This window comes from Buteo buteo, chromosome 2 (genome assembly GCF_964188355.1).
Source record: "Buteo buteo chromosome 2, bButBut1.hap1.1, whole genome shotgun sequence".
NCBI classification, from domain to species: domain Eukaryota; kingdom Metazoa; phylum Chordata; class Aves; order Accipitriformes; family Accipitridae; genus Buteo; species Buteo buteo.
Window position 1 is genome coordinate 54,707,786 of NC_134172.1, and position 26,730 is coordinate 54,734,515.

The 26,730-nt window shown below is 39.4% G+C and overlaps 1 protein-coding gene across 1 annotated transcript in view; it reads right to left on the reverse strand.

The window, feature by feature from the left end:
* CPNE4 (copine 4) overlaps nucleotides 1–26,730 on the reverse strand; it is a 242,934-nt gene that overhangs the window by 48,726 nt on the left and 167,478 nt on the right. The window contains exon 8 of the mRNA XM_075054924.1: nucleotides 5,245–5,343. Coding sequence (XP_074911025.1) covers nucleotides 5,245–5,343 — 99 coding nt within the window. The remainder of the gene's footprint in view (nucleotides 1–5,244; nucleotides 5,344–26,730) is intronic.

Sequence of the window (26,730 nt, forward strand, 5' to 3'; positions counted from 1 at the left end):
CCCTTTAGGCAAGAGGACAGGGTGGGTTTTTTCCTCCTTCTGCGCAGAAAGACATCCACCATGGGAGAAGAACTGCTTTTAATCACTATCAGAGGTTTCCTCTGGAAACTTGCACCCATGGACTGAAGTGAAAACCAAAGCATTTCTCGTTTCCTCAGTCAAGTTCCCCAGCCTCACCTGTGCTCCTGAGGTTGCACTGCTGGCTGCCTAATCACAGGGATGTGGCAGGTGCCTGACATGGCTTCACCCTCCTCTGAAGCCTCTGTTGCCCTCTCTGGGGCCCGCAGCAGCTGCTGCTATTGCAGGCAGTCCTGGATGAACTTGATCATCTCCTGATAAAACTGGACATGGAATTGTCTGTTTGTGTCCATAAACTCCTTGGGCCATTACCAAAGGCTTGAAAGTCTCATCCCTGCACAGTTATCTGAAGAGCTACCCAATGCAAAGGCCCTGAGTGAGGGCCATAGCCAAATATCTGGGCAAATGGGGGAACCCAACATGGATCTCCTCAGGATCCCATCCAATCTTGTGCATCACAGCAGCCCTCCTTGCCCACCTAATAACACCCTGAGCTTGTGGGAATGTCAGTGGAGATGGTAAGTACAGGAGGGTTTCTTCCTTCCCTTTCCTTCTGTGTGTTTGTGCAATACACGTGTCCATTTTTATGTAATAAAGGAACAGATTTTTCCCTTACATAACTCCCGTGTTGCATGGGGATCCAGGTGGTTTATGTTTCTATGACTTCCCCCCCCCCCCCCCCCAAATCCCTCTGGCTTTATTGCCTTCATTTAAAAAAAAAAAAAAGTTACTTTTTTCTCATTAGTAGATGATTTCTCCTTTCAACTATGGAAAGCTTTAATAGTCTTTAATTTTTTATCAAGATTTTCTAGTCTTGTTTTAAAATGTTTGATAAGATTAATATTAGAACACCTTATAAAACTGCCACTGTACACACATATTAAAATATATATTATACATATATTTGGAACAAATCCTAAGCATACAATAAACTCAAAGTATTTACTAGTATTTCACTAAAAAAACCAAACCTGTCACAAATAGGGACGGACTTGTTCTTACTGTATTTTCTTGTGTCAAGACTATGGTGAAGGAGTAAATGATGCATTTTGGAATGGTGGAAAATGTTAAATAGAAGGTTTAGAAATGCTTGCTTCAGATGTGCGTTTGAACAACGGGATGTCTTTGGGCCAGCTTTTATTGGTGGTCAGTATGAAAACAGCCTAGGCGTCAGAATGTGAGTGTGTGTGACAACAAGGTATTTATTATGGAACAGAAACACACACCAAGCTATTATCCTGAGGTTGTTCATGATCAGGAAGTCTTAAACAGCATGAGTTACTTTCATCTGTACCACCAACCAAAGACTAAGAAGCTTTCCCAGAATTCAGTCCTTTTAGTCATGGAGAAGTAACTGTCACTCTGAAGGAGTCGTAATTCAAGACTTGTGAATCTCACCCAAGACCTGCCACATTTAGAAAAGAAATTCATAAACTACTCACACCATTCCTGCTCAAAACAGGTGATCAATCATTCAGATAAGGAATCCTCTCTCCTTCCTTCACACACTACTGGTTCAACCACTAGCAAGCTGCCAGTGCTAGATTCACAACATGTATCTAAATGATGCCTGGTCTCAAACACAAATTCCCAAGAAATATCACAGTGGAAGCAAGCCAGCAAATCAACTGTAAGCTGATCGGATCAGAGGCTGACACTCAAAACTTGTAATAATCACTACCCAGCCCAGGGGTGGAACTGAGTCTTAGAAGCACCATCACCTCCTGTAAGTAAGTAGATGACACATATCCATTCTGAGCATCTCAAGTCGTTCTGTAACTGTTGATAGATTGGCTACAAGATACTTTCATCTCATAGCCAAGAGGGGGAGATTGAAGAATGGGTCAGAATACTCTGTGCTTTCTGGAGGATGAACTATGTACAGTTAAAAGGCAACTTCAAGATTCTTGTCAATGCCTCCAGAGATGAGGTGAGCTGATGAAATGGTGAGAATTACTAGCAGTTCACAGATGACACACAGTTCTTCCTGTTCCCCAGCACAAACTACATTACTCCCACTCTTACCACTTAATGCATTTATGGCAACTTGTGGAACTGATACCAACTAATACAGACATTGCTGATGGGCAGAGAGGGAGAGCCATGCCATTGGTGTAGCCTCCTTTAACACTGCACAGATTTGCAGCTGGTGCGTAAGGAGAGTTTCTGGATTCCCCATCAAAGATGAATGTTCCCTCCAATTCTCCCCAGTTGCCTGAGAGAGTGAAAAACCCTGGTTGACAACCACTAGGATGTTTTGATTATCTTTTGATTATCTTTTGACAGAACTATAGCAATGTACTGTAGCTGGCCATAAAGTCTACTGCACAAAAGAAAATACAACCAGAATAAGAAGTTTCACTGTGTCTCCTTAGCAACTCAAACAGGGATGTCAGACCTGAGTTCTGCTCTTTACACTGACTTCCACAGCATCTGAGATGAAATTCCAGGTTTTGGTCCTCATCTTCAACACTCACTGTTGTGATGCTATGTGAAAAAATGCTTAACACCATGGGCTGAAGGATGTAGCTGGCAGTTTTATTCCTCTGACTGAAAGGAGTACTACATGGAAAACAACATTTTCTGGCCTGAGGCTATGAAAAAGTCTCTTCTAGGAACAAAGAACTATGTCTAACCTACTCCTCTCCTCACCCACATATAATTACATTTCTCTGATGTAGCCTTCCTTATTAGAAATACCTAGCAACACATCCATTCAAAGGCAAAACACCTTCCTCCTCCTCTGCCATTCCCTCAAGGTTTACTAAACACTCCATTGCACATGCTCTTTCTTTGGGAAGAATAAAACTAAAGAAAAAACTGACAAATGCTAAACTCATTACTTAATGTTGCACAAAGGATGTTGAGATAAACTATGCACTAAGATGTATTTATGGGGTCCACAGCTAATGGCATATACTGCCTTTGGCAGCAACAGTTATTTTTGGAGAATACAGAAAAAGGAGAGAGGATGAGGGAGGGAGGCACAGAAGGAGAGAGAAAGAGAGAAAGGGAAAAGGAAATTAGTCTCTGTCTCCAGCCAACTGACAAGTGACATGGTCTCCCACACAAGCGACCTCTCCTGTACAAGATATGATCACAATACTTTTTCCATAATAACTATATTGTTTTCACCAGGATCTGCTCAAACTTGCTACTGCCTGTTCTTGCCTATTGTGCTATTAGTACTCACTGAAGCCTGCTTTCATCAGGTGCAAGAGCCATCTAGCATGTACATGTATATTCTTTGGGAAATATTTATTAGCCACTTAAATGTCTATTACCTACTATCTTATCCACTAAATCTTGTTTTTCTCCAGAATAGACTACAAAACAAGGATTAGAAAAGAGAGGGGGAGAAGGACCAATTCTCACATTGGTGGCAATTGTGTCTCATGAGAGCTGGCTATAACAACAGAATCAGGTTTTGCAGGTGTGAGCCCACAGAATAACTGCACACTAACAACAGAATGAGAGCAACAAGGAAGAAATAATGGCACGATGCCTTAGGCGTGTGGAGGAGAAAAGCTGCACTTCTGCAGTGAAAGCAGATTGCAATGTTACAGGTGAAAGGCAGCCTGCCGAATGGCAAATCGCAGTCCCTTAGCAAGAGAAAGGTTCAGGCACTTGAAGCATTGTGCTACATTAAAACATTCCTGGATGGCACTCTGATACTGTAGTTCAACCTAGAACAAGAATTGACAAATTGCTGTACTAACTTCTTATGCCTCTGAAAGAGTAACCATCCTTTTTGCTAGCTGAGGGTGAAAAGAGCAGACTGTTTCTCCATCATAATAAAGAATATACAGTTTATCCTTCACAGCCACTCCTGGCACTCTAGACTGCAAGTCTCTTGTCTTGGCCAACAAGCTGTCAGTTTGGGAAGGACTGTGATGCTCTTTTGAAGACATTTACATTGGAAATACACACCCTTTACCACTCTCACACAGTCCCTTTCCCAGCCAGAGGTATTTGTATACAAAATTGGAGTTGTCACATCACTGGCCTTGTTAATGTTATTCACTCTGGAATCTGTTTACCTCTTTAGGTAGGTTTTATTTCCACTCAAATTCTGTTTGGTTTAAGTTTTGATCCTCTGACTTAATTTGGGAGAACAAAACAGGGTTTCATTTACACTCAGGTTCTGTTCAGAAGTTATTTGTGACAGGTTAATATATGACTGATATGTATCAACAGTATTTTACACACATGAGCAACATTTGCTAAACTCTAGGTTGTTCTAAGAACATCAACAGAAAATATCTAGAAGAATCATAAAAACTTCTTGACCTATGGAATAGCCTGACTGCTTACCATTTATTAAATACCTTTTGATTCTTTGTTAGCTTTCTATTAACACATTACAAACAAAACCTTAATATAAAGCCCAAATAAAGCTTATTAGGCGTTTGTGTTTGGTTTTGAGATCATCATGAAGCAGTGAATACAAATTACCAGCTGATTAGAAAGTCAACCTTTTTACCTCCCCCTCAGAGAATTTATCAAAACTAACACCTTCAGGAGTAAGTAATAATAGAAGATGACAATTTCTGGAATTAAATATGCCAAATCATTTATCATATTCAATAATTACCATCAATTTGAAAAGATCAGGCTGACATAAAGAAGTGAAATTATTAATAAGCTAACAATTTCATTTTCCCTTAGGACTGTAATTCATGAGATATTTAGGAAACTGATTAGTTTCTCCGTGATGGGTTCAGGTTAGAGCTGGCAGCAATGAATGCAGCACATGAGAAATGGAGAAAGACGGAGAATGACCCTCACCCAGTAAAGGCCTTGAGGCTGGTAGGGAAATGCTCTGAGCACCCAGACTGTGCATCTGCTTTCCCGTAACAGCACAGCACCTCATAGAAACCATGTGCTCAGGCTCAAAGGAAATAAAACTTAGCAGAAAGAAATGCCTGTAGAACGTGAACTAGAAAAGACCCTAAGTATTGCAGGCATGGATGTACAGGGAAGGCTGCTTTTTGCATTTTCAGATTATCATGTCCAGATAACAGTAAAACCTATGGGAGAGATGAACACAGCAACTAACTTCGGAGAGATGATGAGGCAGTGTTACTTGCTTTATTACAGGATTGTCTGAGGAACACTGCTGTACAAAACTTACATATTGAGATTGCTTGGATGGTTTCCACTTACCTGTCTTCCTTCCATAGCTCCTCGCATTTCCTTGAAAGTCGAGCTAAATTCTCCAATGAAGTCATGCTTTCCGTTGGAATCCCAGTCCCAAACTATGCACTGGGGAGACAAAAGGGAAAAGAACAAAAGAGCACATTTTTCTTCAGACAGAAAACGGGTTACACTGAAAAGTACTACAAGAGAAATTATGATATGCATTGGGTAGAGTGTTTCATCTAGAAGGGAATCACAAGACATACTAAAAACATATTCTTGTCTAGATCAAAATGAAATGACAAGTAGAATCTCAACACAGCTTGCTACTGACAGTTGTGTGTTATGGAGTTGGCTGATGAAAGCGAGTTAATGTATTTTAGAAAGAAAGGATTCCTTGATTCCATCTTTTTGCTAGGTGTAAAAATACAGGATTATGTGTATTTGCATGTTCATGGTCAAATGGTGTCCTGAATTAAGAGTCACTTACCTCACTGAAGTGCTTTACAAATATAAATTAATGTTTCAAACCCTAGTTGTTGTGGGCAAACATTACCATTCTCATTTTTACACTCAGTGAATGTGAGACAATAGTTACAGAGATCATTTTCTGAAATGGCTTTGAATTTATACACATCGGTGTTTGGTGCCCATATCTTGGCTGTTTTCCAGTGTTGCTCAACAGTGACTATTCAAACCAAACCTTGCTGGTAGTGATTCCTAAATTCATGCATAAACATGAATATCTCCATGAGTTTGAGCTGTGAGAATTTTATTTTACAGACATTGCTAAATACAATTCAGCTAGCCAAGACTGAAGCACATTGTAATAACTACATGCTTTGCTAAATGTTAATTTTAAAACTGGCCCAAAGACAACAAAGGGGCTCACAACTTTAAAGAACAAAATCCCCAATTCAGCCTCATGGTCTCCCTAGATAAAGCTTGCATATGTTGACAGAATCAGGAGGCCTTTACCAAACATGTCCTGTTACAAAATACCTTTTTTCCTTTTTTTTTCCTAAAGCAGAAATGCCTCAAAGCCATCTGCACTGTCGCATGAGTGCACTGACATTTGGCTATCAGATGGCTTTGAAGGTAATGTCGACTCCCTCCTGAGGGCGAGTCTTCCAGGTCTGTGCATGGGTGTGGGGTGAGGACTGGACTGGTGGAAGTAGTAGAGGAGGTCCCTGCGGAGAAAGGCAGGAATGAAACATAACTGGGCGTGGTGGGGCAGCAATACTCGGGTACAAGGCTTAACAACAGTGCGTTTTATCAGGCCACTTTGTCTCAGTGAGGCTCAGTGCTTTTAACCCAGCACTGGTGGTGACACGACACCAGAAGAAGAGAGAGGTTTGGTCTTCAGAGAAACCTCAAGGCATTTGAAGTTTGCTTGGTCCAAAGGGGCACTTTGAGTTCACCCAGAAGGGAACTGAAATCACTGGATCTTGACTGGATCTGGAATGTTAAATATTTCCAGAACAGCATTTTATTGAAACAGACTTCCATGTCCACTGGCTATGCTTTCTAACCAGTCTGAATAATCCAGTCAAAGCTGGTAGGTGAGCACTGTGGCCAATCCCTTTTCACTGGCCCACTAAACCATGGGTTTGTAAATTCACTTTGAGGTTAGGGGAAAGAATCTATAGAAAGCTTGAGATATTGGCAAAATGACCGAATCCTTTGAGTGAGAACAAACAGACAAAAAGTATTTCAGGAGAAAGACTATCTGAAACAACGTAACTCACTACAGGCAGGGTCTCTCACAAAGTCAGCCTTAATGGGTGTTCATTATCTCACATCCTCCCACCACAGCTGAAAGTTAATAAATAGACTCTTCCACACAAAGGTTTGTCCATGTGAGGTCCATTGACCTGAAGCATAGGTAGGAAGATATTTGATCTCTACATCTAAGCCAGTTACCTGAATTTATTATGCTGCTAAGTGCCCAGGCACCTTATTTGCCTTTGTAGAAGCAACACAAAGGTGGTGATTTCACTAAACTCATACCCAGGACTCCTCCTGGCAGTATACCACCACCCATGTTATCATTTAGGTTCTTTTCTTTTTTCACAATGACTCTAGCTTTCTTTTGAACTTTCAATGCTGTTCCACTTAGCCCCAGGAAGAGGTCTGGCTTGATGCAAGGGGAATTTCTCTGATCCATATAGAAGATGTGTGGTAGAGGTACAAAGGACTGCCCATAGGGAAAGAGTACAAATATGTCTCTTATTGCTACAGAAGTTAATCAGTTGAAACAGTTCACTGGTCAGGCAAAGACCTGGTTCCTGAGCCCTCTGTTACTTTTCCATCCTACCACCTGTGCTTTTGCTTACTTACTTTATGCAGGGATCCCAGACAAAAGGAAGCTCCAGGTCAAAAAGTGAAAATATTTTCTCTAAGACTTGGAGATCCTTTTTAGCAGCTTTGACATTGCAGGGGTGGGTGGAGGTTAAGAGGGAAAGGCAGGGGAGTTCCTCTGTATGCTTGTTTATAAGCTAAATTTTACACAACAATAATCAAGCAAGAGTGGGTTTCTGGTTCTGATAGTAGAAATGTTGCCTGGAACAAAACTCGACACAGTATTTTCATCACTAACAGCCCTGGAGAATTCTTTATGATGAAATCTTCACCAATAATCACTTTATGATTATTATCAACTGCAATTTTTCGATGAGCTGGTAACAAAAAAAATCCAAGAAAAAGAATTTAATTTACAAAAAAACCCTGAAACCATTTTTGTTTCATAGAGCTTGAAACAGATTAATTTTCTTTTTCTGTGATATTGTGTGTTAATATAAATTAGTCATTTTTTATTGAAATTACTTTCTAAATATTTCATGAAAAAATGGATTTTGGAGATTAAGTGTTACTTAAAACAATTTTTTTTCCCTGTAATGATCGTGAAAATGAATTAAGATCCTAAAAGTAACACTAAGTAAAAAGATTTGTCAAAATATCATAGCAAAATTGATATAAATGTGCAAAAAGTATAGTTTTAGTAACATTGGGAACTTTTCAAAAAATGTTTTTGAAAAAAATGGCTAATTCACAAAGAAAAAAGCCAACCCTTATTGTGAAATTTTCCAAGCAGATTTACTTTTCAGGTTCTGTCTTTAAGCTCTATTGGAGCATAAACACAAGAACAGATCCAAAGTTATCAGAGACCTCCAGGAAAAGGTACTTTGAAAAGATGCTGACTCTTATGAAGTGGGAAAAGCTCTGTGTGCTGATTTGTGGTTAGAATCTTAACTGGAGATGAGCAAAGTTAAATTACATTTAAAATGTCCACCCAACAGGGACCCAACTGCTTTTTCTTTCAAGCTAGAGGCTTTCTAACCTTAGCTTTCAGAAAGCCAGATGGTACTTTGATCTTCATGTTGGCTTCATGGAAAAGACAAACAATTACAGTATTATCTCAGTGTCATTTGCACAATTAGAGCTAAGGGAGAAAGGGGGTTCCTGCATGTACATCCATTATGACTTCTTCTTTTTTCAGTTTCACATCTGCCCATAGAAATTAATTGTTACTGTCCGAAAAACATGTTGTACACAGTGATGATTCTGCATTTCAGCTGTATGTGAAAAGTATTTCTGAATCTTATAAATACTGGGGTCCAGAAGTTTTTATAAAAACCTACTCAGACAGATAAAATAAGCAGGGAAGGACTTTTGCAAATAATCTAGAATCAGGTAAAGACCAGAGATGATAACCAAAGGATTATTTTCCCTAAGAAATACTTCAAAGCTGTTGTTTTTTTAAAGAAGGCCCTATGTGCTTTTCAAATCAAATCCCCCATAAATCGTCCTTTATCTTTAGGCAAACCTTAATGTGTTCTTTGGGTCTGTACTCTTACAGGTTGCTTAAGCAGATGATTATCAGTATACCTACAGTCTATTAAAAGTCTCATTAATTCAAGGAGGCTTTCCATATGCTTAATTTTAAACACTGGTAAATCAGTGTTCAGATAAGTGGTGAAAGAATTCAGTCTCTGACCTTTGGTTAGAAACTCAAATGCAGGGAATAAAAACTTCTGTCTAATGCTGCATAGTAATGGAATAGTGCTGACTGGAATGATGAATGCCTACTCCTGCATGGTCCTTCCTCCCTCCTCAAAATACCTGCTGACTGCAGGGAGAAGGAACACTGTGTCAGGGCCTCTCAAGGAAAGGTGCCTATGCCTTATAGAGCTAACCAGTAGACTCAGTTAAGAGGACATCAGAGGATCACTTCTGGGTACGCACATCTTCATTCCTTCAGCTTTTCTTGTAAATGCTACAAAATGAAAGATTTCCTTTCAGGCTGAAATTGAAATTTTCACTGGAGAAGGGGGGGAGAAAGGTCCATTTTAAAAAGAAAAAGATATCTCAGGTGAATAGAGATGGAAATTTTCCCTGGTTTTATTTCTGTTCAGCTTTTTCACCAAGCGTAGATTTTGACAATACTCTCACTACAAAGGGAACTTCTGAGCAGCATGCAAGAAAAATTGCATTGATACTGGAGCTACAACAGCACAGGCTTCTCTGGCTGAATTTCCTAATGATTCCCAGAAGATGTCAGCTAGATTAATCTTGCTACCTCTGCATGAGCAAAAAAACCTCACTTGCACAATTTCTGATTTTAATTATATTTTACAGAAATATAATCTGGACCATCTTCCAGCTCCAGCCAATACTGATGTTCTGTGATGTGATGATGCCTAGATAAGAAGTAAATCAATTCCTCTGTCCAGTGTCTCCCACAGAGCGAGGCAGTTTTCTTGTTTGATAATTCAACAGCAAAAAAAGAATTCCTACCTCAGATCCAGAGCACATGATCCACACTCAATCATTATTTTTTTAAAGTTTAACTTCCATGACCTGACTTGAGACCAGAAAGTGGTGTTCCATATCTCAATATGAGAGCCAGACTATGTTTTCACTGAGCAAAATTCTTGTACAATTGTCATAAAATAATTCTTCCCATGCTCACCATCCTATCTAGCTTTAACCACAAGGAGAACTAAGTAAAAGACTGACTACTGTAAGTTTGCATTTGTGTGTGCGTGTCTGTAGGTGCTGAGATTATTTTCCCTATATACTTTCAGGGAAATGCTTCAAGTGATTTGTCCCCATTAGGCTGTCACGAACAGAGAACTATTATATACAGCCCCTTTAGGCAGGTGTAAAGGAGAGACTTGTAACTTAAACTTGCAATTTATGAACCAGCCCAAAACATGCTCTGAAGGCTAGTTTTTAAAAGACTAGCAGTGAGCCTCATGCTAAATCCTATCTGGAGGCAGCTGACAGCCACACCATGGAAATGTACTTCTTGAAAATAATCCATTTAAGTTTCCCTCAGCTGGCCAGACACTGCAGGTTATAGCATGCACAAAGCCAGCAAAAACTAGAAAATTCCCAGTCTTGCCAGCCTGAGTTTCTCCAGCTCTGCATATGCTCAAACTCCAGTTATGAAATGTTAGTATGGCCTGTGCTGGTACTACCTTGCCACCTAGTTGGAGAGGTGTAGCGTTGGACAGCCCTCCTGACAACACAAGAGCTTACTTCACTTAAAATACTTCACGAACTTGCGACCAAAAGATACTGGCTTCGGTGGCAGAGAAGACCAAACCCTTGGTCCACTGTCCAGCTGCTCTGTGCTGGCAGAAGAGCAGAACAGCCAGAAAGGCAGCAGCCTCCAGCAGCCAGAGTAGTCCCGTGGACAGGAGGCTCCCTGCTGTGATCTGGCTGTGATGCAGGTGAGATTCTAGTTCACATATTGCATCAAAAAGGAGATTTCTCTGTGTGTTGTTACTTCAGTATCTATCTCCTGACACTCAAGGAGTGGAAGGTTACCTTTCAAGGAAGAGAATGATCTTTGCCCATTAATTGCCTGTAGTCCCTAGCTAGGTGTTAGGGGAACAGTACTGAACGAGAGTGGTTTAAATTCTGAACAGAAACCATCTTGGATGGCTTTTCCTTGCATTTCTGTGAAACAAAGAATCTTGTGGCTAGGCAAGAAGGAGAATGCTCATTTTTGGACATGAATGTAATAACTTACAAACCAGTCAGGTATACAGTTCTCACCATTCAACTCTAAACTAAAATAACACCACAATAATTTTTAGCTAGCATTTATATGACACTTAATATCTCTCAAAGAAACCAAGTCTTGAGGCAAATGTCAGTGACCTTCTCTACTTCTAGAATTACTCTGAGCTGCAGGTGGTATGATGTGGCAAAAGGCTACAAACAGAAACTCTTCTTTGGTTAATTCTCTAGGATCAGTGAGAAAATAAAAAAAAAAAAGACTCGGAAAAGCCAGAGAAGGTGAAAAAAAATCTCAGAAAAAAATTTACTTGATCATCAAAGTGATTTTTCTGGAACAGTCTGTCTCTCATCAGGGTTATTATTACTTGATAATGAAGTAAACCTCCTACTGTACGTCCCTGAAGTATATGTACCCCACTTGGAATACTTCAAAGAAGGTCTTTTTATAGGAAGGCCTTTATGCACTACCTACCCGTTCACCCCACTTGGGTATGAGAAAAGCTATGCAAAACCTTCAGTACAAAAGCTAAAACACTTCAAGCTATCCTGTTTCTGTAGTCATGATGTTCCAAGGCCAAATTCTACATTATACACATCACAACCCTGGGTTATGTGCTGGAGAATATCTGTCCAGAAATTTGGTCTTTCCTGCTGCATATGAAATTCTTTGCTCTGTTTTTTTTTTTTTTTCATCCAAGCTGATCATCTCAGTTTTCTCTTTTCACTAGTTGCACTTCTCCAAAAAGTTAAAGTAGACTTTTTCTGGCTCATTTCAGATTTCCTCTGAAGTTGGGCTCCAGTGAGAATAGAGTGAACCAGTCGAACCAATGTTGTTGCAAGTCTCTCACTGGCTGAAGTTAAACCTTCTTCAGAGGACTGTTCATAAAATATTTGAACTTCTTCCTCTCAGAAAGATTCACTCAATTCTTCAAACTAAACTACTCAAAACCCCTGGACTAATGGGGAAAAAAGAGCTCATACCCTACACTATTAGACTATGTGCAGCCTCTGTGAAGCCAATCTAGAAGTAACTTTCAAAGTTTTCTTCTTGACTACAGAGCCTCATTCTTTTTGAAAACTACATCTGTTCTGCTGAATTTGAATGGACTGATACTCATCAGTCCACCAGCACAGCTGAGTTTGCTCCATAAGCATTAGATGAAACCCTGTCTCCATTCTAGCCAACGTGACTTTTCCTATTAACTTCAACATGTGGCAGGATTTCATCAATAACTTCGTGCCTCCTGTACACAGATGGTGGTAATTGATGTTAAAAGTTTACAGGGTTGTTATTGGATTCAGATCCTTTGCCTATTGAAGGGGACTTGAGACAGACTCATTGACGGATTCCTCTTGGTTAATGGTAAGTGATTCAGCATTTCCTTCAACATGCTGCAGTGAGTATAGCACCCAAGACACAGTCAAAAAACAAAGAAAATTTATCTTCCTGTGGATCTAAACACATGGGAAGTTTGCTTTTAAAATTATCTGCTTGGGAGAGAAAAGTGAAGGGAGTCACAGAATGAATCATAGAATGGTTTGGGTTGGAATGGACCTTAAAGATCATCTAGTTCCAACCCCCCTGCCATGGGCAGGGACACCTTCCACTAGACCAGGTTGCTCAAAGCCCTATCCAACCTGGCTTTGAACACTTCCAGGGATAGGACATCTACAACTTCTCTGGGCAACCTGTTCCAGCATTTCACCACCCTCACTGTAAAGAACTTCTTCCTTACATCTAATCTAAATCTACCATTTCCGTTTAAAGCCATTGTCCCTTGTCCTATCAATACATGCCCTTGTAAAAAGTCCCTCTCTGGCTTTCTTGTAGGCCCCCTTTAGGTACTGGATGGCTGCTATAAGGTCTCCCTGGAGCCTTCTCTTCTCCAGGCTGAACAATCACAACTCTCTCAGCCTGTCCTCACAGGGGAGGTGCTCCAGCCCCCGATCATCTTCATGGCCCTTCTCTGGACTTGCTCCAACAGGTCCGTGTCTTTCTTATGTTGGGGGCCCCAGAGCTGAATGCAGTACTGCAGGTGCGGCCTCAACAAGAGCAGAGGGGTATAATCCCCTCCCTTGACCTGCTGGCCACGCTTCTTTTGATGCAGCCCAGGATACAGTTGACTTTCTGGGCTGCCAGTGCACATTGTCGGCTCATGTCCAGCTTTTCATCCACCAGTATCCCCAAGCCCTTCTCCGCAGGGCTGCTCTCAATACCTTCATCCCCCAGCCTGTATTTGTGCTTGGGATCACCCTGACCCATGTGCAGGACCTTGCATTTGGCCTTGTTGACCTTCATGAGGTTCACATGGGCCCACCTCTCAAGCCTGTCAAGGTCCCTCTGGATGGCATCCCTTCCCTCCAGCGTGGTGACCGCAGCACACAGTTTGTTGTTATTGGCAAACTTGCTGAGGGTGCACTCAATCCCACTGTCCATGTTGCCGACAAATATGTTAAATAGGATAAGTCTTATTTTTCTACAAAAAGTGGCAGGTCCTCTGATTCACGATCAGAGTGAGTGAGTCATATTTTATTGAGAGCTGTGACATGACACCAGCCTGAGCCTATTTCACTTCTTGCCAAATGAAAACAGGGACCATTTACAGAACCATCATCACCAAACCCAGTCTCTCTACACCACCACTGGAGATTTGAGCACAACGGCAATGGCTCAGCAGTGATGGGAAGCCTTGCAGTTGGATGTTGCCTCTTCTTGACAGCTCACAGCATATTAAGAAACATCAGGGTAATTTGAAAACCAATTACTTAAAGCCACAGTTTGGTGATTACCCTTATTTGTATTACAAGGATGCCTAGGAGCCTCAAGCATATATCTTTCACCCTGTTCAGTGCTGACAAATGAACCCCAGAGATATTCCTCTGAAACAGAGAAATACGCTACAGTAAGTTACATCATTTGAGGGACAACTTATAACTGGATTTTCAATGGCTCTGTAGGTTTTGATGGTGATAAGCTTCTACTTTGCAGTCACAGTTAGGTTTATGCAACAAAATCCTCAGTATATATGCAAGAAACTGCAATTACTAATCGGATTCCGCACGGATGTGAATGCACACTTCCATTTGTGCACTGGCCTAAAATAGAGATCTGTGTAGTTGAAATGGATGCCTATAAATTTACTAGAAACTACACTTTCTTTATAGTAAGGGCAAAGAAATCCGTGTTAATTGCAACATTTCTTTATTTCCTCATCCAAAACATCCCTAGCAACTTAATATTTAACACAGAAGTGGGACAATTTTTCAGTATTCTGCTTGTTTTCATGAAGACTTAGCTGTCCAACAAATGAGAAAGCAGGCTGGAGCATTTTTAAATCAAATATAAAATGGTGACTTGACTTTCTATTTCAGTCAATGAGATTCCAGTTTTTGAGCCTATGTCTTTGGCCTAATAGTCCGTAATATGATGTGCAACTTTTTTCACATATGATATGATAAATACAAAACAAATAGTAAAACATAACAACAGCAAAAACTTCTGCAAACACTAGCCTAAGGCTCCTGTTGTGAGATTATCAATACCTCTCAGCTAGTTTTCTCCATGAGTATCCCTCCTTTTGGTTCACAGTCTGTTCTGTCCCTATGCAAAAGAATCTGTCTTCCAAAACTTTTGTGAGAGTTGATAAACTACTGTACTGACCCAGTAGTGCCTCTTCTCGTTACATGTATCTGAGACTTCTGCTCATCTAACAAACAATTCCCTATGTACCAAATAAAAGGCATTTCTCATCGGCAGGCCTCTCTGATGTACCTGTTGGAAAAGCTGCAGGCACAGCAGTAAAGTTTATCATAATTCATGGGTGCATATCAAAAAGCTCTCAGACAGAACAAGACTCTATCCAGTTCCCACTGTCTACTCTCAGTTCCTAAAAAAAGCTCAAGTTAGCTTTATCTTGCACTCTGAAAGTCAGCAGATAAAAATCAACCATTGCCTTATATCTCAAGCAGGAAAGGAAGATGATGATACTTGGCAGAAAGAGTACAAAATGCTCTTCCCTACCAGAGCAGCATGAAACTGTCCCTGAACACCACTTGTAATAATGATGAGTGTTTATACAAAGTGACTGATTACACTGTTCTTTCTATTGTCAATCAGTGGGGGAGTTAATTCCACGTCTCTTGGATATCATTCCAAAAGAATGACCTGGCAAACAGCATTAGCTTTAATGGCCCTGAACTGGTCACTCTGTTCAGTGTATGATACCACAGCATAAACATCAGTGGAGGTGGACCTTACCAATTTATTAAACTAAGGCAGGCAGAGGTTTCAAACATGGAAAGTTTTTAGTATAAAGTGGACAAGAAATTAATTAAGAAATGTGAAGCAATACTAAATGTTTATTAAAATAGTTTTCTAAACCATGTTTCCAATGGAAAATGAAGAGATGAAATATTTGGATTTCTAGATTAAGCAGAGACACAGTGCATAGGCCACTATAATTGAAATGGCTAAAGTAACATAAGAGGTCAAGGTTAAAAGTTAAACCCAAGCTTAATTTAAGGGTAAAGGTGTGAGAATAAAGGTCACAGTTCCTTATCTCATTCACATGTTGGATTTTTTAAATCCATCCTTGTGAAACTTCTACTGAATACTTTGCACCTGTTATAGCAGTCATCACTGCATGTAAATGGTCTCATTTCTGTTTTTCTTTCCTTTTGTTCTGAGTCTCAGTTAGTGCCTTCACACAGACACACTGTTGCTTCAAGGTGAACCCTCCACAGATCTCCTTTTGATTAGTGGACAGATTATGTACTTAAAAACAAAACCTCCAGCCTTTTTCAGCACTGCTTTTAACTTAGTTTTCTGGTCAGAGTCTCATTTTATCTCCTGTGTTGTATTTAGTGCTGAATTCATCTCCTGTATGGATGCTGAAAGCATCTCCATGAAGAATCTAAAACCCTGCACTGTCACAAGCTCCCGCGGCAATGTATCGTCAAAGATTTCCAGTAAGAGTTAAATTAAGACCATGACATGGTGTCTGGATCTTTCAAAAAAGATTACATATCAGCTAAATAGCAGATATTTTCCTGTTTCTTGGAAGCTTATGAGCAAGCTAAAACTGTGAAACAGTAACATTGTTGACATATCCCATATTTTTTATATAACTGTTCAGATCTTTGGGTTTTTGTACACGTACAGTAACCTAGTTTCTGGGTTTTGTTCTTGTACTATGTAGAGAGTAAGACTTTAACAGATTACATTAACTGCCTGTCTAAATCTATACAGGCTTCCTTTCCTATTTGTATTCCTCTCGTATCCATTCAAGTGTTTAACAGATGTTCTCCATAATTATGAGTTCTCAGTAACTGCTCTATATTTTCTGGGTTTATCTCTTTCCATAAGAACGGATATGACACTTTTGTATAAGCAAATGTGCTGTATGGTGGGGTGGAAACTTGAGGGTGAACTCACTGGGAAAACTGGCACATGAACAGGGAACTCTTGTGTTTGCCAGCCAGGCTTCTTTCCAACATCTCTTGAAAATCAGGAAGGAACAGACTGGAAAGCCAAGGTGCCCAGCACCACAGTTACCGTATGTGACTGGCAAACCTGAAGGTATGGGCATATATGGATGGGTTGAACACAGCAGTCTCCTCTGAAAGAACATTTTGTAAAGATAGAGACATGGAAGGAAGGGAGAAAAACTCTAGCAGAAAATAGAACCACTGAGGTTTCCACATGGGTGAAATGATCTAGAAACCAGATGAAAGCCTAAGCCTAATGAGATAATTGAGTGCTTTGCTATAGCATCTAGTGAGGCCAGATTCTTCCCCTATGGAGAAGATGAGACACTGTGGAATATACATATGCATTATAATGTAGCATATTATATTCTATATTAATGTAACAAATATAGAATACATTAATAAAATATAGTATATATAGTATATAATATCACATATATTATAGAATATATATACAGTCCAAATCAACAATTAAAATAATATATTAATCTTGCTTTATATGAATCCTTCCCTGCTTCTTGAGCAAGGAAATATGTTGTGTAAACATTGACTCTTAAGGAAACTCAGCTACATATAATGGAACTAAAAGAAGGAATCTGACAGCTTTCTGTGACTGTAACAATATTTCTAAGAGACAAATAGTCTGCTGCACACAGAACGCTCTAAAAGTAGTTGCCTTAAATCACTATTGTGACTTTTTTTTGCCAAATATGCAAAGCAAAGCATGTGCAAACAGTAATTTATTTGATTAATTTTGTGTGTCTCTGTCTTCTGAACCACATACAAACAGATGACGATTTTTGTGAAATAATGTATTTCTTTTGAAGAGTTTCTGTGCTTATCCTATTTCTCACTTGTGAGCAATCTGTTGTGACTAAATGAAGGTTCGAAGCTTGGTGCTAAACCACCTCAACAAAATTCTGACATATTCACAATGCAGCAAATTTAAGAGCCCAAAGTGCCCAGAATCAGAGGTGAGAAGCCCAACATTAAGATTTTTAGGAAGGAAATACCAATTCAAATTCTGTTTCTTGGCATGTTTTCCAGTGACAATAAAAGTTAATGTTGTTTAGTATCAAGTTTATCTTTGGGATTTCTCTGTTTCCATTGAACTATCACAGTTCTAACAGATACTTAGCAGTTTTGAAAATAATCCTGTATCCAACCACCTTTCCTCCTTCAAAAAAAGCAAATAAAGATTAACGCCAGACGAAGAAACTGACACATGGCTATCACCAGTGGCATATGAATGAGGTGGCAGAGATACGCCTTCACCCTACCCCAAACCAAAGAGCCAAGATTTTGGCAAAAGATGCTAGTGAAAACAGACACTCTGAGCTGGACTGTGGCTGGCACTGACGTTACTTGAGTGAACCCTTAGGTAACAGGGTTACACAGTAGGTTTCTCAGTGCGGGGATGACCCTCCAGATTCAGGATGGGATTGAAGCTTGCTGCAAAAAATTTCTGCTGCAACTTCAAGTGCTGCTGCTGCATCTGAGATGTGCCAAAATACTTCTGCAAAGGACAAGAGAGCTGACCCTGTTTACTGGCCTGATTCCAGCACAAGCAATTACATTTCTACCACCTCAACAACCCCTGCAGTTCAGACTGGAACAGTGTTATTTGCTGCTTCCTGCCCTGAACTGTCGCAGAGCGTTTCTGTGTGCTCTTGAGGAGTTACCACAGGTCACCCCCAGAGACGGCTGCCTAACAGCAGCAGATGAAGCCATGCTCACATGGAAGGCTTTGCAATTACTGTACTGAAAGCAAGTAAGACCGTCACTGCTTATTGTTCCACTATCACCTCTCATCAACTGAAGAAAATCTAGGTCTAGCCCCTTTTTGTTATTGAAGATGACTGAGCTGTGAACAGCAACTTAAAATACATACATTCCATGGCCTAACAGCATAGAAGAATAAAATTAAAACATTTGTACATATCTGCCCATTTTCTGTTTCCTTCTCTGCACTTCAAATCAGTTCCCAGGGCGTACAGGAGCAATGAGATTAAAGTAAATAAAATGGCTGATTGCCTGTGAACTTTCTGTAAAAATAAACTGCATGCATTTCAGTATGCCTGCTCTCAACTGAAAACTAACACACCCCAGACTGAAGAATACTGCAAAGTAGAACGGGAGAAAAATAGTATAATTATCATGCTGGAGTATTTTATAGCATACAAAACTAGCAAAGAGTTTTGGAAAAAAGCAGCAGTGCCTGTTACTGCTGGGCTTAGCAGAGGGCTTGGGTGTTTTGAGAATGCAAAGAAATGCAGCATTTGGGAAAAATGAGAACTTCAGTAAAGAGTGTAGCTAGTACTCTAAAACCAGACTTTCAATAGCTGAGCTCTATCTTTGTACTCCCAATAAATGGTAGGAAGTAACAGTGCTCAGATATCTAAGTACCATCTCTGAATATGCAATCAGGTACTTAAATTGCATAAATGACCAAAATTATGCCACGAATAACTGGAGGTGAATAAAAAGAGGCCTGGTTAAAACTGGGCTGATAATTCATTCCCTAATGTCAACATTTTGTCAGATTAATGTGCAATTTCCTTTGCGAACAGGAAGATGATGTAGGTGTGGACATACTTTAATTATTCTGCTAGGTGAATTACGAAGCTATCATTAAAATAATTACCAATGGAAGAAGGAGAATCAAACATTTAATTCAATGTAGTTATAACCCCTATTTCCTCCTAATGTGGGTGATTTATCTCACTATGATTAAAGGAAGTAAGGACACTTCAGTAAAACATGTGCCTGTATCAATAGGCTAGCTATTAAACAACAATCATGTCTCAGTAAAAAAGAGACCCTACACAGAGAATTACATTCAGGCAGAAAAAAGTGACTATTCTAACTGGTCAGCAGATATTCTCTGAAGACTACCAAGAAAGGAAAGTAATTGAAAAAAAAATCCAAGTCATAAATACCAAGTTCATCCTATTAAACAACTGCAACAAACTAACAGGATTTTTGAGTATCTTCTCTATTTCATCATGTTCCTTCTCCCAGTTTCTCAAACCAGGTTGTACGTTTGCACATTGGTTCTGTACTGGTTGCCACTTTTTAGATATATATTTTCATACATTTATGTAAAGCACAAATGCATGCTAACAACTGTGAAAAGGAGGTGGAAGAAAAAGCACTGAAAAACATGTAAAAATCCACATATTAAAAGTAATAATAATAAAGAATTCATGGCAGAATACTTGGTAGTTGGGCATCCTTTGGCACTAGGAGACAGGTTTCCCTGTAAAAAAAATAGAAGAGAAAACCCCACTGGACAGATGAGAAAGACACAAAAGAACAACATTAATCAGTTAGTCATTCTGATTTTACCCTGCTAACAAAAAGAACAATATCTCTCCAGTTCAAACACAGTTTACAGGGTTCAAGCTTTTCTTATTTGTGATGTGTGCACAGGGACCGACATTTGCAATGAAGTGTTTTAGCAGGTTCCAGCACACTTGGTATCATAAAGAGCTACAGAGAATAATGTTACTGAGCTTTATCAGATGCCCCTGACAAGTCACCAGTTCAAAGGCTTTGGTTTCATTGACTTCATTTCTGTGGAAAATAGTGGAAAAATTTAAGCTCTTATTACAGTAACAGAAATAAAGCAGCTTTTCTTAAAATGCAGTGACTTCTACAAATGACTGATTATTATTATCCTTCCCGTTACTGTGTTCAATGTTTTTATTATTGTGAACCACATTACCTGAAACCACTTGTATAAGGCTCTGGACTGCAGGTGGCACCGTTATGTCATTATGAAATGAAACAACATTATTCCTGAGACCAGTAGGCAGCACAGAGGAGTCTAACCTACTTAGTGAAGTACTCTATGAATACAAAGTATGAAATATAATACTACTCATATATGGAAAAAACATTTCTCTCTGAGACAAAGATTAGGAGGGATCATCTGATGCAAGCTGTCAACATTAGCTGAAGTAAATGGAGCTGTATCTTTTACACCACCTGAGTATGCCCCATTGACCTTCAATGGCCTTTGGATGGGGCCCTCAGAAGGAATACCTGAGAAAAAAAACCAAACCTGCAAGCATAATAGTGCGAGATCTCTGTCTTTAAAACAGCTGAGTAAGAGTAAAGCAGATGCTACAGTACAGTTAATTCTGCTATGAATTGTGATGAAATGAAGAGCAGATATAATGATGAAAAAATCAAGCTGTGACGTTTTCAGGAATGTTACTAAAGTGACAATATTGCTTACAAAGTACTGATGGAATTGTAGAATATTATATTCATGCTTTACAAAAGGACCAAGCAGTGTACCAGGAACCCATGTTGTACACAACTACCATCCTTCCAAAAACTGACCCTATCCTACATCCAGACAACATGAAGTTTGTGGTGGAGTTGGCAGGAACAGGGTGCTGGCTTCACAGAGCTACTTGGAGAAAGAGGGAACTGTAACACCATTCACCTTCATTTGTGGTATGATATATGTGAAAAATATGTCAGACCTGTGTCTAAATCTAAATCACCCAACACAGCACGCTAACCGCAGAAGCTCTGCAGTCAGGACAGACTTTTCTCCACTTTTCACATGCATACACAGAAATATTTCCAGTTTGTGATGACTCTGCTGTGTACAGCAACACTGATTCCCAGGAGACTTCTGTGGAGCACTCAAAAGAGGTACCTCTTGCTAGCAAGGAGACCAGCACATGAGGTATACAGCACACAAAGGCATTCACTTCCACTAGGTGTGCACCAGCATGGCAGCAATTAGCTTCACTGACTTTCAGGCTTCTGCAGTATCATCAGGAGGAGCTCTGCAAGTTAGTAATAGCTGTTGATCTCCCTGTAAGCTAGCCCCCACTGACCAGTCCGATCAATCATTCCAGAGCTATATAAACTGTTCCAGGGAGACCTCCTTTGGATGTAGGAAAAATATTGTTGCTTAACAGTCAGTCAGTTAACAGTCAAGATATTAAGGTGAGGCTGAGTAGTCAGAGGGGACTCACAAGTGGAAAGATGAAATCCAGGGTAGAATCTCTCAGGAATTATAAAGAAAAGTAGGTAAAAAACCTTTTATATGAATGGGCCTGAGAGTACTCAAGGCTCAGAGAAATCTGTATTCCAGACAAGCTAACATCATATAGGATAGAAATTTCTTCAATATTTGTCATACGCTTTGCTTTCTGACTGCCCACAGAGCAGTGTTAGGCTTAATTGCAGTACTGTATAAAAAGATGGCATGGTTCTTAATGGAGATTCTGATCACTGAAAACGGATCTTGGACTGGAAGTGGATTGCTCATTTTGAAGTCATAATTTCATTTCAGTATTGCAAGTATGAGCTGAAATAAACTATGAAATTTGCAGAAAGATGTCAACTTGCTACACATAATTAAATTCTCACCATCTTACTGCTGCATTCAGTCAGAAGATATCTGTAGAAAATGCTTCATATTCTGAAATGAACTGTAGGTACCTAAGCACAAGATGCAGTATCTGGAACTCCTAGAATAATTTGGGGCCAGGAGTTAACTTCTGTGCATTTTTTTTACTTGTCTATTAGAAGGAGGTAACAATAATCAAGCTGGCTAAGTACTTTTTTCAGATATGCTAATGAAGAGGTCTCCAAGAAGGAGCTGTTGCTCCTTTTAAAGGGAATCGTTTTTATTAAGCTTTGTTGGCTCCTCATGCTACAGTCTAATTCCTTTCCTTAGTCAACAGCCTGGCTACCCTCATATCTCTAAGATCCTGCCCGATACACCTGTCCTCGATAGCGTTTGTAAATAAGAAACCTTTTTCTAATGAAAGCATGGGGAAAAATGTTCTTCTCTCCCTGGAGGACTTTCAGAATTTCAGAAGCCTCATTCCTTCTGTATCAGGACAAACCCGAGACTATTCACATTTCTCTCAGGGACTGAGGGAGGGAACAGAAAATAGTGTTGCTGTCCTGTGGGTAGGGCACTTTTTGCTTTGACTTCCTGCTCCACCATTTTCCCTGCTTTTCAGTGACAGGCTTTATCCACTGAGGAGCTGTTCTAGGCTTCTGGTTGCTGCCTCTCTCTTATTCTTCTCTGTTGGAGCTGCTTCGCTTTGCATAAATTTTTAAATATTTATAAGGCAAGGTTTTGAACCTGAGTTTCCCACATCAAAGGACAGCATTAAAATACCGGATGACAGCATCAGCCTTTCTCTTGTTCAGTCCCCCCAGTTCATTTATACAATGTGGATCTGCTTCAATAGAAAAGACTGGTAAAATCAGCTTGCAATTAGCCAATATGCGAATGACTTGTATTCAAATGGCTTTTCCACATCTCAGCCAGCTGTACTGGGCCAAAGGCTCTTGCAGTGCTAATCACTCGTTCTCTTTCTTTCTCTCTCTCATTCTAACCAGAATTTCCCATCCTGCTTAAAATATTTATCAAGGAAAATTTATGTCAAAATAGGTGCATTTCTGTGAATTTTCAGACACAGTTAAATCAACCTCTGGTAAACACTTGTCTATGGAAAACATCTATTGATGCTTAGCAGCCATCTTACAGAGCTGCTGAGAGTCAAGAACAAGTGACAGTGCACCCTGGCTCTAACACTGATGTGATCTCAATCAAATTATTCACGTACATGTTATCACTCTTCTTATCCACTGGCACTAGGGAAAAAATGGACTTCAGGTACAGAATTTCTTGGCTATGCTGCCTCTATGTTGTTGTCCCTGCATTAAAACAGAAGTGTGTTGTGACTTGTCCCAGGTATCGTAACATTTGTAAGCTTGAACTCCTGGAGTCCTGTGACTATCTCTCAACTGACATATAAAAAACCTGAGTCTTTGTACATATAAAAAAGTTTGAAAACCTGAACAGAAGGTAAGCAATAGTATTTAAAAACATTATGCTTTTATTTCAGTTGTGTAACAGGCTGAGATCTGATTCATTATTTTGAGAAACGATGCTTGGCAGTATTATCTGAGGTAATGGCAGGGTCTAGGCTTTACTTTCTCTAGTTCTCCCCAGGGTGGTTGTATTGTTAGTAACCAGCTTCATGTCACAAGTGTATAAAATAATTCATTGTAAAGTATTTCAAAATCCTTGAAGGAAATGCTGTGAATAAATACTGAATATTGAATCTATTAAGTAAATGTGTTAAGGAAAGATACATTAGTCCCATACACTGAAACTGTGAAATAAATTTATTTAATGAATGCACAAGAAAGAAAAGGAATAGCTCCTTTCAGTGGTTATGAGTCTAATCTTTCATTCACTTACATAAAAACGGCTATTTATTACCACAGCATACTACCTGAAGCTACAAAATCAAATGCAGTTAGTAGAAGTGTCTTTTAGTAATGTGCTCTCACTGTGTTAGAAGATCCTGTCTTTCAAAAGTACTGAAAAATACCATATGAGTTCATCAAACATGACAAATAACTGGCCCCTACCAGGAACAAGGATCCTTGCCTCTGTTCTGTAAAATTTAACAAGTCAGTCAATTTAACAGACAGTTTAGTACAGAGAGGGCCTAGATGTATATCTAGACAAAGTAATAAAGACGAGATACAGAAATAACTTCACAAACCAAAATTTTTCATCGGAGACTTGTGATTTTGATTCCTCCAGCTTAAGACGCTTCAAGAGATTTTTCAGAAAGTGCAGGGAACGTACCCCTTTGAAAAGTCAAATCTTCCTAGACTGCCTCAGGTTAGGTGCACAAAAATAATTGGTACTTTTTTTAAATCCTAGCCAAAAATCTCCAGTGTATTTCAGTTAAAAGCACTTGAATCAGACTTAGGTCACAGTTTAGGGACAGAGTGTAGAGATAAAAACATCTTTCTTATTTATTCTCTAGATCTACATATTCATCTAAGAGAAATACTGTTCACAAGGTCATTTGAATTCAAAACGTTAAGGTCCCTTCCAGGCTAAATGATTCTATAATTTTCTAATCATCTATGAGTATCTAGATCTAAAACATTAGCAGAAGGCCGTGTAATTACTCTGATTTTTTTCCAGGGGATGACTCCTGAAACTTAGGGAGGTCTATTATCCAATGACTCAGTACAGACTGAGGCCTGAGGAACACCTGCAATCTCATCCCAGCTCAGAAAGCCTTTCTACAGTTTAAGTCACTTCACTGACATGCTTTATTTATGCTATTAATATAGTGTATATAATAAAATATTTAAGGACTTCTGAGGGGGCTTTGGAAGTAAATGTAACATTAATAAAATCTATAGAAAAAAAATATGCTTTTAGAAGTGCTGATATTATGTTGGTTAACCATGACGCCAGAACTGAAACAGAAACAGCTAGAAAAGAGTTAAGGTACCATTCCTGAATATTACAATATATTATCCGTTTTGGATACGTGATTGTCCTCCATCAGTTATCAGTGGAGAGAAAAAAACCCCACAAACAAGGAAGTGATGCTCAGACCTGTATTCGTATGTTTGATACAAAATTCAAGGTAATGTAGGAACAAGGTGAGACATAGATATTAAAATCAAATACTTCCTGACAGATTGGAATCCACCTGTCTGTCATTAACTGAGATGTAATAGCCATTCTCAACAACTGAGAAATGTATGAAACAATTAAGCCCCTTTGTGGAAGCAATGGAGACACCAAATGAAAAGGAGATTCACATCACCTCAAAAAAAAAAACCCTGAAAAAAAGGAGTCTCACTGAAATGTCTCTGATAGAGATTTCTGTCTCTCTGTGAGATAAGTAGGGACAGCAGAGGAGAAGCTGGGCTAAAAAGCACTGGAAAGCCAAAAAAAAGTGCAGGAAAATAATTTTGGTCCAGCAGAAAAGAACTTGAAAGTATGACCAAAGAAACTGCCTGCTGCTTGACTGCTGTGTTCAGGACTTTGTCCATTTTCTGTTAAAAAAACAAACACCGAGACTTAATCAGAAACACTCCTTGTTCTGAAACAAATGCCCCTCTCTAAGATGCTTAAGTATAGCATGGGTCAATAGAAACAACTTTTCATTAATGGCAATGCACTGGAGATGGATCATAAGCTAGAAAGAGAGTAGAAGGAAAGCTAGTGGCCATTTTATTTCAGAGCAATTTTTTTAATTGGGACAGAGAGGAAGGAGAGAAAATAAGCTGATAGGCTTTTTTTCCAGCTAGTACTACCTCTTTTTTATAGATAAAACCACTGAGGTCTGGAACAGGAAAAGGCGCTAAGGAATTATTACTAGCATGGCAATGCCACATGAAAAATTGATTCTCGAGGAGAAGAAGCTTTAGGCAGCTTGTTCAGCCTTTAAGAAATCAAAGTGGAGTATAAAAGAAGTTATGTATTACGCTGTTTTTATAAACTCCAAGCACAATTAATTTCAAAATACCAGTCTGTTCATGTTCATTGAATAAAAGTATTCATGCTCAAATATGGTTATGTTTCTCCATTGTAAGAAATGACAGTAAATGGAACATGCCATTGCTCCTTGCAGTGCTGTAACATTCATTTCAATAAAACTGTCTCCTGTAGATGAAAACAGTATTTTATCACAAAGCCAATGGCAGTGTAACTTCCCAAGTACTATTTCAAATTAACAAGGTATTTTAAGGTTCCCACAATATACTCAAGATACTTCATTTACAATATATACCAGGTAGAAAATTGAAATGACTAAAGCAGTCCCTTTTCATACATGACAGCTGGGAACTGCAGAACTTGTCTACATGAAATGTATTTCTCCAAAATATGCTTTTCTGAGGGGGCTTGAATCAAGCACTTGAACAGCAAAGATGCTGACTGCGTACTGCCTGCCCCCGAAGAACGTCACCCTGAGCTCGCTGCTATCCAGTCTCCTTGCACAGGAACAGAACTACGTGAAACGCTACCTTTACTGGAGGTTGCAAAACACATTACACAAACTTGCCCTGTTTGATCCAAACCAATTAAAAAAAGCCCCAAACCAAAAAAAACAGAAAAAGTCACGGGCTTTCAATTCCCAGTTTTAAAATTTAAAGTAAGAGAAGAAAATTTACCTATGAAATGTT